We start from the raw sequence: 12284 nt of genomic DNA, 5'->3' as shown, positions 1-12284 counted from the left end.
TTGTTGGCCTTAAGCACTTTCTGTACAGCGTGCCCCAGTTTACCCGTGTGTAACATGTAAACAATGGGGAAAGTAATGGTACGCAACTTACTAATCACTTACTATGTGGTAGGCACTGTGCTGAGCACCTCACGTGCACGACCTCGTTGAACCCCTCAATATTCCTCTGAGGCCACGTGGTGTTATCATCCGCGTTTTACAGATGAGGAAACTGTGGTCCAGGGAGGCCGTCAGTTTTCCGGAGTCACTCAGCTAATAAGCGGTGGAATGGGAACTTGAACCCAGGTCACTGAAACTCCACTGCCGTGTTTCTCCTTACGGAGCCTCGGGTTCCAGGCCCTGGCACATGCGCCAGGCTCCGAGGGGGGCCCCCTCCTCCCTGAGTCCCCACGGGAGTCAGGCAGGAAGACGGTGAAGGGGTTTTGGGGTGCTGAGCTGTGCCATTGGGGTCCCTCCAGACAACAGGCTGAAGGAGCTTCCAGACACCTTGGGGGAGCTTCGGAGCCTGCGCGCCCTCGACATCAGTGCAAGCGACGTTCAGAGGTTGCCGCAGACGCTGGCGCACGTTCGAACCCTGGAGGTAGGTGGGGAGATGTCCTCAGTGGGGTCCCACGTGGCCTTCCCACCGCTCCCCTCCCACATTCCTGGAGGCCTGCCCTGGTCACAGGGTGCTGGGGTCACAGAGACCTCAACGTCCTCAGGGGCTCACAGAGCCTGTGTGAACTGTTGTAATTATGTGACTTTTGCTGCCATGATGGAGGCAGAAAAGCAGATTTCTAGAGTGAAGAGATAATGCCAAATCCTGATGGGGTTAATTAACATTCTATGAAAGACATGGTATTTGAGCCAGACCCTGAAAGAGGAAAAAGCTTTGGAGAAGTAGACATGGGTAACAGGAGCATTCCAGGTGGAGGAAACAGTTCGGGAAAAGGCAGGAGGTGGGAAGGCCCAGGACGTGTTAAGGGAAGAGTGGGGAAGCTGATGTGGTTGGAAGTTGCTGTGCCTGGAGGGTCCAGGGCATAAAGAGCCCGGGTGCCGTCAGGGAGGGAGTGGCCTCAGCTTGGAGCTGCAGAAACTGAGGTTCCTCAGAGCAGGGGGTAGTGGGCGGGGGAAGGCGAGCACGGGGGACACTGTGTTAGTCTCCCAGGGCTACCCTAATGGAGCGCCCCAGGCTGGGGAGCTTAAACTATAGACTTACCTTCTCTCACGTTCCTGGAGGCTGGACGTCCAAGATCAAGGTCTCGGCAGGGTTGGTTTCTTCTGAGGCCTCTCTCCTTGGCTTGTGGATGGCTGTCTTCTCCCTGTGTCCTCACATCGTCCTCCCTCGATATGTGCCTGTGTCCTAAATTCCTCATCTTTTAAGGACATCAGTTGATACTGGATTAGGGCCTAGACAGGTGACTTTGTTTCAAACTTGATTACCTCTTTAAAGACCTTACATCTTGATCGCGTTGAGCAGTGAAGTGAACGACGTATAAAGAGGGATCCCCTTGTGTCTGCAGACTCTGAGCCTGGACGCGTCATCCATGGTCTACCCCCCACAGGAAGTGTGCAGCGCCGGCACCGAGGCCATTCAGCAGTTCCTCTGTAAAGGTAAAACCAGGCAGCCTGCCTCCTTCACTCAGTGAGCACCAGACGTGACACCTGGGACTGCTCTGCGCCAGCCAGGTGGCTGGGGGAGGCCATGGTCCCTGCCTGCTCAGAGCTCTCCAGATCTGGCAGGAGAAACAGGCAAAGCAGTTCGTCACACAAGGAAGTACGATGAGCGATCTTGGCTACAAGAGAGTAGAACGGGGCGTCTGGTTTAGGCTGGGCCCTTGGGGAAGGTCTTTCCAAGAAAGTGGCTCGACTGAAACCTGAGGGATGATTAGAAAAGAGAGAAGGATGTTGCTGGCAGAAGGAGGTGCATGTTGAAGGGCCTGGAGGGGCAGGGGAGTGGGAAGCATGACGGAGAGAAGGCCAAGCGGCTGGGTGCAAAAGTAGAGGCGAGAGGAACAGACGAGGCTGGAGAGGGCACCCGGCCGGTATCAAACAGGAGAGGGATTTGATCAGATTTGCTTTTTACAAAGACCACTCCAGCTGCAGTAAAGAGGAGGGATTGGAGGAAGCAAGGACGGGGACCAGTCAGGAAGTCACTGGGGTCGTCCAGGAGAGAGGCCACCGTGGGTTGGATTTGGAGGAGTGGCTAGAACCCAGGGCCACCCCTGGACTGGGTGCCAGGAGGGGAAAGCAGTACACCCAGTTACCTCCTGTCAGCCTGGATGTTCTTAATTAGGGGCTTTTGTCCACCTGTGGAAATTTTAGAACATGGCCAACACTGGCATACATATGGTCATCTGATTTATGACAGAGGTGCCATTGCCAAGCAATGAGAAAGAAAAGCAAAGGTCTTTTCCATAAACAATTCTGAATCAATTGGATATTCATGTGGGAAAAAAAAAAAGAACATTAACCTCTTCCTTAGACAGGCAGCACCAACCATAAAAGACTGATAGATTAGATTTCATTAAATCAAAAACTTCTCCTCTTCAAAAAACACCTTATGGGGCTTCCCTGGTGGTGCAGTGGTTGAGAGTCCGCCTGCTGATGCAGGGGATGCGGGTTCGTGCCCCGGTCCGGGAAGATCCCACATGCTGCGGAGCGGCTGAGCCCGTGAGCCATGGCCGCTGAGCCTGCGGGTCCGGAGCCTGTGCTCCGCAACGGGAGAGGCCACAACAGTGAGAGGCTCGTGTACCGCAAAAAAAAAAAAAAAAAAACACCATATGGGGAAAGAAAAGGCAAACCATAAAGTTGGAGTTGATATCTGCAATGCATACATATCCAACAAAGGACTTATTCCTAGGAGATAAAAAGAATTCCTACAGATCAATAAGGAAAAGCTGTTGGCAAAAGACTTGAATTGGAATTTTATAGAAGAGAAAATCCAGAGGCCAATAGTATCTGAAAAAAGTGCTCAACATCATTTTAGTCAATTAAAAAATGCAAATTAACCCAGGGATGCAAGGATTCTTCAATATACTCAGATCAATCAATGTGATACACCACATTAACAAATTAAGGAATAAAAACCATATGATCGTCTCAATAGATGCAGAAAAAGCTTTTGACAAAATTCAACACCCATTTATGATAAAAACTGTCCAGAAAGTGGGCACAGAGGGAACCTACCTCAACATAATTAAGGCCATATATGACAAACCCACAACAAGCATCATACTCAGGTGAAAAACTGAAAGCATTTCCACTAAGATCAGGAATAAGACAAGGACGTCCACTCTCACCACTCTTATTCAACATAGTTTTGGAAGTCCTAGCCACAGCAGTCAGAGAAGAAAAAGAAATAAGAGGAATACAAATTGGAAAAGAAGTTAAACTGTCACTGTTTGCAGATGACATGATATTATACATAGAGAATCCTAAAGATGCCACCAGAAAACTGCTAGAACTAATCAATGAGTTTGGTGAGGTTGCAGGATACAAAATTAATGCACAGAAATCTCTGGCATTCCTATACACCAACAACGAAAAATCAGAAAGAGAAATTAACAAAACAGTCCCATTTACCATTGCAACAAAAAGAATAAAATACCTAGGAATAAACCTGCCTAAGGAGGCGAAAGACTTGTACTCAGAAAACTGTAAAACACTGATGAAAGAAATCAAAATGACATGAACAAATGGAGAAATATACCATGTCCTTGGATTGGAAGAATCAACATTGTGAAAATGACTCTACTACCCAAAGCAATCTACAGATTCAGTGCAATCCCTACCAAACTACCAATGGCACTCTTCACAGAATTAGAACAAACAATCTTACAATTCGTATGGAAACACAAAAGATCCCGAATAGCCAAAGCAATCCTGAGAAAGAAAAACGGAGCTGGAGGAATCAGGCCCCCAACTTCAAACTGTACCACAAAGCTACAGTTATCAAGACAGTATGGTACTGGCACAAAAACAGAAATATAGATCAGTGGTACAGGATAGAATGCCCAGAGATAAACCCACACACATATGGGCACCTAGTTTATGACAAAGGAGGCAATAACATACAATGGAGAAAAGACAGCCTCTTCAGTAAGTGGTGCTGGGAGAACTGGACAGCTTACATGTAAAAGAATGAAATTAGAACACTACCTAACACTGTACACAAAAATAAACTCCAAATGGGTTAAAGACTTAAATATAAGACCAGACACTATAAAACTCTTAAAGGAAAACATAGGAAAAACACTCTTTACATAAACCACAGCAAGATCTTTTTTGACCCACCTCCTAGATTAACCGAAATAAAAACAAAAACAAACAAATGGGACTTAATTAAACTTAAAAGCTTTTGCACAGCAAAGGAAACCATAAACAAGACAAAAAGACAACCCTCAGAATGGGAGAAAATATTTGCAAATGAAACAACAGACAAAGGATTAATCTCCAAAATATACAAACAGCTCATGGAGCTCAATATCAAGAAAAAACAATCCAGTTAAAAAATGGGTGGAACAAGAGGGAGGAGATATGGGGATATATGTTTATGTATAGCTGATTCACTTTGTTATACAGCAGAAACTAATACACCATTGTAAAGCAATTATACTCCAATAAAGATGTTAAAAAAAAAACAAGGGGGCTTCCCTGGTGGCGCAGTGGTTGAGAGTCCACCTGCCGATGCAGGGAACACGGGCTCGTGCCCCGGTCCGGGAGGATCCCACGTGCCGCGGAGCGGCTGGGCCCGTGAGCCATGGCCGCTGAGCCTGCGCGTCCAGAGCCTGTGCTCCGCAACGGGAGAGGCCACAACAGTGAGAGGCCCGCGTACCGCAAAAACCAAAACCAAAAACAAAACAAAACAAAAAAGGCCAGGGCTTCCCTGGTGGCGCAGTGGTTGAGAGTCCGCCTGCCGATGCAGGGGACGCGGGTTCGTGCCCCGGTCCGGGAAGATCCCACGTGCCGCGGAGCGGCTGGGCCCGTGAGCCATGGCCGCTGAGCCTGCGCGTCCGGAGCCTGTGCTCTGCAACAGGAGAGGCCACAACAGTGAGAGGCCCGCGTACTGAAAAAGAAAAAAAAAAGAATAGGTCTTGGGCCTTTTCCTATCCCAGAATGTGTGGATCTGCCTTGTTGTAAACTGCTGTAGAGTACTTCACATGGCGGAGCCCCATCGCTTATGTATGGAAGTTATTTCGAGTTTTCCCCTGGAATGAATGTTTTACCCCACACCTCTCTGGCAGGCAATAGTACGGTTGGTAGGTGAAGGAGGGACAAGCACTCTGTGTTGCCTCTGAAGAGGTTACATTAGTTTACATTCCATGGGGAGTATCTGAGAGGACTCTTCTTCCCCACAACCTGGCTAATGCTTGGTGAGATCTTTAAGTCTTCTAATCTGATGGGTAAACAAGAGAGCCTATTATTATTTTAATGTAATTTCCTCGATTATTTGAATATTTTTTCATATGTCTACTGCCCATTTTTAGTATTTCTTGTGAATTGCCTATTTATATCATTGGTGGGGGAATAAAGGTGACTTTGACTACATTAAAATCTAAACAACTTTACCTCAAAAGGATACTATCATCAAAGTTAAAAAGACAAGTTACCAACTGGAAGAAGATAGTTGCAACATATAGACCCAAGGTTATTAACTACAATATGTAAAGAGCACCTACAAATCAGCAAGAATAAGGCAGAACCGGCAAAGATTATGAATCCTTTCAGATGATGCAGGAGGACACTACACAGGGCCAGAGAAGGCAAGCATCTTGCCCATACACAGGAAATTATGGGTAAAGTTGGGTCTTGGACCCAGGCTTCTTTACTAAGTTCAGGCTTTTTCCATCACCTCATTCTCACTTGGATGGTAAAGAGGCAGGCGGGGCGGGGGTGGTATTTATTCACTCAGCTGATGCTTATTGAGCTCTTGCCGCATTTAAGGCACAGGCGTTAGGCCTGTGAGCAGCACAGGAGGGCTCGGCGTCTAGCAGAGGGGCGTGGTGGCGGGTGAGAGCAGCAGAAACGGACTGTTCTGGGTTCCGAGGTTGTCTCCTCCCTCCTGGTCAGCTGGTGTCCGTCTCTTGCAGCGTCAGGGCTGGAATACTACCCCCCTTCTCAGTACCTGCTGCCAGTCCTGGAGCAAGATGGAGCCGAGAACTCCCGGGACGGCCCCAGTGGGCCCACGGACAGATTCTCCAGCGAGGAGGTAGAATGGCAGGTAAGGCGCACCTAAGTGCTGGCGTGTGGCGTTGGGGCAGGGGGTATGCAGGCGGTCTGGGCACTGGGGAGATGTTCAGAGCGTCAGGGCCCGGATTCTTCCATCAAACTAGAATTCACCTCCCTTCAGGCCCGTGTGCTTAGAAGCTTTCACAAGGCTTCCTAGGTGTCCTCACCCCACTAGCTCACCGGCAACAGCCTTGCCGTGCTCCTCTCTGTCCCTGAACCCCTCGGGGCCTTTGAACCCCTCTGCTGGAACTCTCCCCACTCACCTTCTCCCAATAACTCAGCCTCATCCTTCGGTTCCTAGCCGAAACGTCACGTCCTCTGAGTAAGGCTTCCCTGACACAGCAGCCCCGTTCAGGCTGTGCATGTCCTCGGGATGCCCTGTGCATTTCCTTGGGAGCGCCTACGTTGCCGAACTCAGGTGCGGCTGCTCGTCGTTCAGGAATCCGATGCTGAGAGACGAGTGTTGGGAGAAGGGAAAGATAGCTGTATTGGGGAAGCTGGCAATCCTGGAAGGAAGGTGGATTCAGGCCCCGAGGAACCGACTCTCCACGGTCAATCAGGGGGCAAGAGCTTTGAAAGGGGAGTTTCAGGGGTGCCTAGGCAGAAGGAGGGGGCTAAGTGCGGAGCGGCGCCGTCCGCTCTGACAGTCGTCTTGGAGTTTGTCGGGGGGCGGCCTGAGCAGCAGCATCTTGGTAGTTTGAGGTACGGTTGATCTTTAACTCCAGGGTCGGTTCCCATTTCCTTGAGATTCATTCTTGGGATCGTGTGAGATGGAGCGGTTTGCTGTGGCTGCGCTCTGCTCATCATGTAGTTAATGTGTTCCACCCGTGGCGGTTTCAGTGTCTGCAAAACAGCTTAAAGGCCGCGTGGCTCGGAGTGTTATCTATAGCCCTTGAGGAGGAACTAAAGGTCCTTGACTTTGTTTCATGGCTAAGCTATTATTATTTTGCCTCGCTTGACTGTTTCCCTTTGCTTCTGTATTTTCGCATTTCTCTGGTTAAGTTTCTTCTTTGGCTAAAGTTTCTCTACAGACAAGGGGCAGGTGGAGGACATTATGGGCGGGGGGGGGGGGGGGGGGGGCGGGGAAGATTCTGTGCTGGGAAGGTACCCTAGGGTCCTGCTCCGTTACAATCGTAGCTCCAAATTACAAGAAGAATTACACGGGAGAGGATTTGTGAGCTGTGTGTCTCCCTGCCGGATGGAGCTTCGGGACAGTGGCCCTCCCAGGTCCGTCCCTGGGGGTGAACTAGCGTAGGTCAGGAATGGAGGAGGAAGCTCAGAAACCGCCTCTGCCCCCGCCCGTGTGCTCCCCTCCGACCCCCAGAGGCCCACAAACCTGGGCCTCCGATGGCTGGGAAGGGGGGCACCAGCTGTAGCCAGTTTGGCTTCATATCTTCCACTGATTTTTTTTTTTTTTTTTTTTTTTTTTAATTCTCTGGTTCCCCGATGCCACCCTTCCCCGTATTCCAGCACTGCTGTGAACGCTTTTGTAGGGTTACGTTTCCTCTGACAGCTCAGTGAGAATTCGAGAGGGAGGAGATTACTGTCCAGGAAAATTGTGTCAATTTATGCTCTGAAAGTATTTACAACATATGTTTTTTTTTTTTTTTTTTGCGGTACGCGGGCCTCTCACTGCTGCGGCCTCTCCCGTCGCGGAGCATGGGCTCCGGATGCGCAGGCTCAGCGGCCATGGCTCACGGGCCCAGCCGCTCCGCGGCACGTGGGATCTTCCCGGACCGGGGCACGAACCCACGCCCCCTGCATCGGCAGGCGGACTCCCAACCACTGCGCCACCGGGGAAGCCCCAACATATGTTTCTGATGAAGGATTATCAGACTGAACATACAAAGAACTGTTTGGAATCAATAGGAAACAGAAAACCATCCTAAGAGAAAAAATAGACCGAAGATATATCAATAGGTACTTTACAGAATAAAATAGTACAAATGATCAATAAGTATGAAAAAATGCCCAGCTTCTCTAATAGTTAGGAACAGGTAAATTAAAGCAATGAAATGCCATTTTCCTCCTCAGATTGGCACAGATTTCACTATGATAATTTCTATTAGCCGGAGTGTGGGGAAGCAGTGGCCCCATAAATCGGTCTTGGGAATGGAAATCGGTATCCCCACTGTTGAAGATAACTTGACAGAATATGTCAACTTTTCAACTGGGTACAGCCCACAATCCAGAAGTTCCATTTCTCAGCGTATGCCCTAGAGAAACACTTGCGCAAAGAGACACTCGGAGGAATGTTCGTTGCAGCCTTACTTGTAGTAGTGAAGTATTGGCAGCCCCCGAGATGTCTGTCAGTGGGGAGAGGCTGAACTGACATGTCCTATTCATACGGTGAGAAAGATCTCTTCAGACTTGGGTCACAGGACAGGTGGATAAGTGAAGAGGACAACTTGAACACAATGAAAATATTCAATAATATATTTCCATTTTTATGTTTTCAAAGGAGGTTCAAATACATAAGAAAACAGATCAGTAATTGCCGGTGACTGGGAGTAAGAGGAGGGTTTGATGACAGGGGCACAAGGGAATTTAGGGGTTATGGGACTGGTCTACGTCTTGATGGTAGTGATGATTACAATACTGCATGCAATTGTCAAAAGCCATAGAACTGTACATTTCTTCAAAAGGATGGATTTTACAGTATGCAAATTATATCTTCATTTAAAAATGTTTATATATAGGGGCTTCCCTGGTGGCGCAGTGGTTGAGGGCCCGCCTGCTGATGCAGTGGGCGCGGGTTCGTGCCCCGGTCCGGGAGGATCCCACGTGCCGCGGAGCGGCTGGGCCCGTGGGCCATGGCTGCTGGGTCTGCGCGTCCGGAGCCTGTGCTCTGCAGTGGGAGAGGCCACAACAGTGAGAGAGGCCCGCGTACCGCAAAAAAAAAAAAAAAAAAAAAAAAAAAATGTTTATATATATATGCACACACATACAAATATATGTATTTTTCCAAAGGCACAAATTGTAAGTAAGTAGCTACATGGGCTTGGGTCTGATAATGATGTTTATACAGGGGCAGGGGTTGGGAGGGAATCAGGATTAGGCCCAGGAGTGGTCAATGGGTACTTCTTATTTTTTTACTTTTTATAAATTTATTTATTTATTTATTTTCGCTGCGTTGAGTCTTCGTTGCTGTGCGCGGGCTTCCTCTAGTTGAGCTGAGCGGGGGGCTACCCTTCGTTGCAGTGCACGGGCTCCTCATTGCAGTGGCTTCTCTTGTTGCGGAGCATGGGCTCCAGGTGTGCGGGCTTCAGTAGTTGCAGCGCATGGGCTCAGTAGTTGTGGCACCCAGGCTCAGTAGTTGTGGCTCGCGGGCTCTAGGGCGCAGGCTCAGTAGTTGTGGCTCACGGGCTTAGTTGCTCCGCGGCCTGTGGGCTCTTCCTGGACCAGGGCTCGAACCCGTGTCCCCCTGCCTTGGCAGGCGGATTCTTAACCACTGCACCACCAGGGAAGTCCCAGTGGGTACTTTTATATGCATGGGTTTTTTACAAGGAGAATATATTCAAGGTGTTATTTGTATAATTAAAGATTAACTTAAGGGCTTCCCTGGTGGCGCAGTGGCTGAGAATCCGCCTGCCGATGCAGGAGACACGGGTTCGTGCCCTGGTCCGGGAAGATCCCACATGCCGCGGAGCGGCTGGGCCCGTGAGCCATGGCCGCTAGGCCTGCGTGTCCGGAGCCTGTGCTCCGCAACGGGAGAGGCCACAACAGTGAGAGGCCCGCATACCGCAAAAAAAAAAAAAAGATTAACTTAAGATTTTTCCTATGGTGAGGTAGGAGGAAAATTTTTTATTTCTTTATAGGGTGCTGCTTTTACAGCTCAGACACTGATCCTGGTCTCAGAGCCAGATGACTGAATAGAAGGGCTGCTTTAAAAAAAAAAAAAAAAAAAAAAAAAAAAAGTATGTGTGCACGTGCTGGTTTGATTACAAAACTAGTTCACGCTCCTTGTTGCAAATCTAAACAGTACAGAAATAGATGAAGTGAGTGTCACCCCTCCTACCCTGCAGTCCCTCCCCCTGGAGGAATGGCCACGAGCCAATTAATGAACCTCCTTTGTAGCTTTTGTCTCAACGACCACAAAGCTCAGACTTGAGTTTCGATGGTGGTGTTTTTACAAGAGTGGAACCGTGCTGCACGCACGGTGAACGATGGCAGACCTCCTTCTCTAGCTACGCCCTCGTTCGCCCCATCATTTGACAGCTGTGTAATCCATTGTGTGGATGAACCATGACTTATGGAAGGAGTCGCATTTTGAGGGACATCTGAGTGGTTTCCAGGGCTTTCACTCTTGTGAACGATTCCTCGGGGACTTGAGCGCACACCCCTGGGCATTTGTAAGTGTTTTGGTGGCTGGAGCTGGGTACTTGCAGGTGTGTTGTGCAGACATACAAGGGAATCAGATACCCGTTCTCGGTCTCCTTTTCGGAGCACCACGCCTTCTCAGTGCTGCATCAGCAGAACTGCCTGGAAGACCTCCCTACAGCGGCCCAAGCCCAGTGGTTCTCAACCCTCGCGTCCACCCAAACCATCTGGAACCCTTTATCAAACAACCTTCCCCCTCGTCCACCCACCCCCGCCCTCCGATGCAGTCCTCTGGATGCACCTGCAAATCTGAGTGGTGTCAGGCTGCCCCGGGGACTCTGTCCAGCGAGAACCGCTGCTGCCCACCTTCTCTTGACCTCACTCTCTTTTGTTCCTCCCAGAACAGGTTCTCGGACTATGAGAAGAGGAAGGTAGGAAAATGCCTTTTGTTCTCTGTCACTTTTCTTCTCATTAAACATCTCAACTGTTATAAAAGATTTGAGGTAACGAGTTCTTCCTGGCTCTAAATTAGAGGGTAAAGTAACTCTTTTCCCTCACATACGTAGTCTCACGCAGCCTCAGAGGCTAGGAGGGTGTCCTCACTTGACAGATGAGAAGACTGAGGCTTGGAGAGGTTGAGCCCAACCCCAGGCTCTAAACCGCTAGCCTGTGCCAGTGAGGAGCCCCTTTTATTACAGTCGGGCCCTGCAGGGGCGAGGCTCAGTGTTCAGATCTGTCGCCTGTACCGTTCAGAGTTGGGGGGTGGGTTCCCCCTGCTGCCATGTCCTAACACCCACAGAGCCTGTGCCAATACTCACCAGGATCTACATTCTTGCAGGAACAAAAGATGCTGGAGAAACTCGAGTTCGAACGGCGCCTGGAACTCGGGCAGCGAGAGCACGCCCAGCTCCTTCAGCAGAGCAACAGCCAGAAGGACGAGATCCTTCAGACGGTCAAGGAGGTTCGTGAGCCACTAAGTGGGGTCGTCTGGCCTGTCTGCTTCCTCTGCCCGGGGCCTCCTGACTCAGGTTGAGGTCCCTCTGATGTGGGAAGGCGGTGGGAGTGAGCTCTCTCACTTCCCCCTCCAGGACATGGGGTGGTGGGGGGGTTGTCCTTACAGATCACCTCCTCCAGCCTCCTCCGGTGCCTGGGCACCCCGAGGCCCAGCGACACACCTGGTCCAAGGTCATGCAGAAAGGGCTGGCAGGACAGAGACAGGAAACCCAGTCTCCGCATCCCAGGCCAGGGCCCCTGGCTGCCCTGTGGCGTCTCGGGGTGGGTGGGTGGTCCCCCCACCCCCACTGACTCGGGACCTCTGCCTGTCCTGCCGCAGGAGCAGTCCCGGCTGGAGCAGGGCCTGAGCGAGCGCCAGCGCTTCCTGGATGCAGAGCGTCACCGGCTGCAGGAGCAGCTGAAGCAGACAGAGCAGAACGTCTCCAACCGGATCCAGAAGCTCCTGCAGGAGAATCAGAGGTCAGGCTCCCATCCGCCTGGCCCCCGGACCCAGAGACCTTCCCCCACCTGATACCCTTTGAGAAGCTCAGATTAGAGGTCCATTTCTCCCTCACGGTCTCTGATTCTGCCCAAGGTCTCGGTGCTGCAATTCACACCAACTTAAAAAGAAGGTGATCTGGGCATGACCAGGTTTGCCTCTTGTTTGGGGGCTGCTACTGATTGGACCTTTGCCTCCCAAGTTTCCCATCTGTAACATAGGTAGGTTTAACAAGTCAAAATCACGTCCTGCACCAACATTT

General features: G+C 50.2%; 1 protein-coding gene across 9 annotated transcripts in view; it reads left to right on the top strand.

Annotated features, from left to right (window-relative positions):
• LRSAM1 (leucine rich repeat and sterile alpha motif containing 1) overlaps positions 1-12284 on the top strand; it is a 45172-nt gene that overhangs the window by 9100 nt on the left and 23788 nt on the right. For 7 of the 9 annotated variants that reach the window (XM_059072582.2, XM_067040671.1, XM_067040672.1 and 4 more), the window contains 6 exons: positions 459-580; positions 1503-1593; positions 6072-6202; positions 10932-10961; positions 11369-11491; positions 11864-12003. In XM_059072582.2, the coding sequence (XP_058928565.1) occupies positions 459-580; positions 1503-1593; positions 6072-6202; positions 10932-10961; positions 11369-11491; positions 11864-12003 (637 nt within the window). Of the gene's footprint in view, positions 1-458; positions 581-1502; positions 1594-5667; positions 5745-6071; positions 6203-10428; positions 10563-10931; positions 10962-11368; positions 11492-11863; positions 12004-12284 lie in introns of those variants that run through there. The other 2 variants (XM_067040678.1, XM_067040677.1) reach the window with 2 other exon arrangements.

The sequence above is a fragment of the Kogia breviceps genome, chromosome 8, assembly GCF_026419965.1.
Source record: "Kogia breviceps isolate mKogBre1 chromosome 8, mKogBre1 haplotype 1, whole genome shotgun sequence".
Lineage (NCBI taxonomy): Eukaryota > Metazoa > Chordata > Mammalia > Artiodactyla > Physeteridae > Kogia > Kogia breviceps.
Note: the sequence above shows the minus strand (reverse complement) of the source record. Positions and strands in the feature narration are given on the sequence as shown.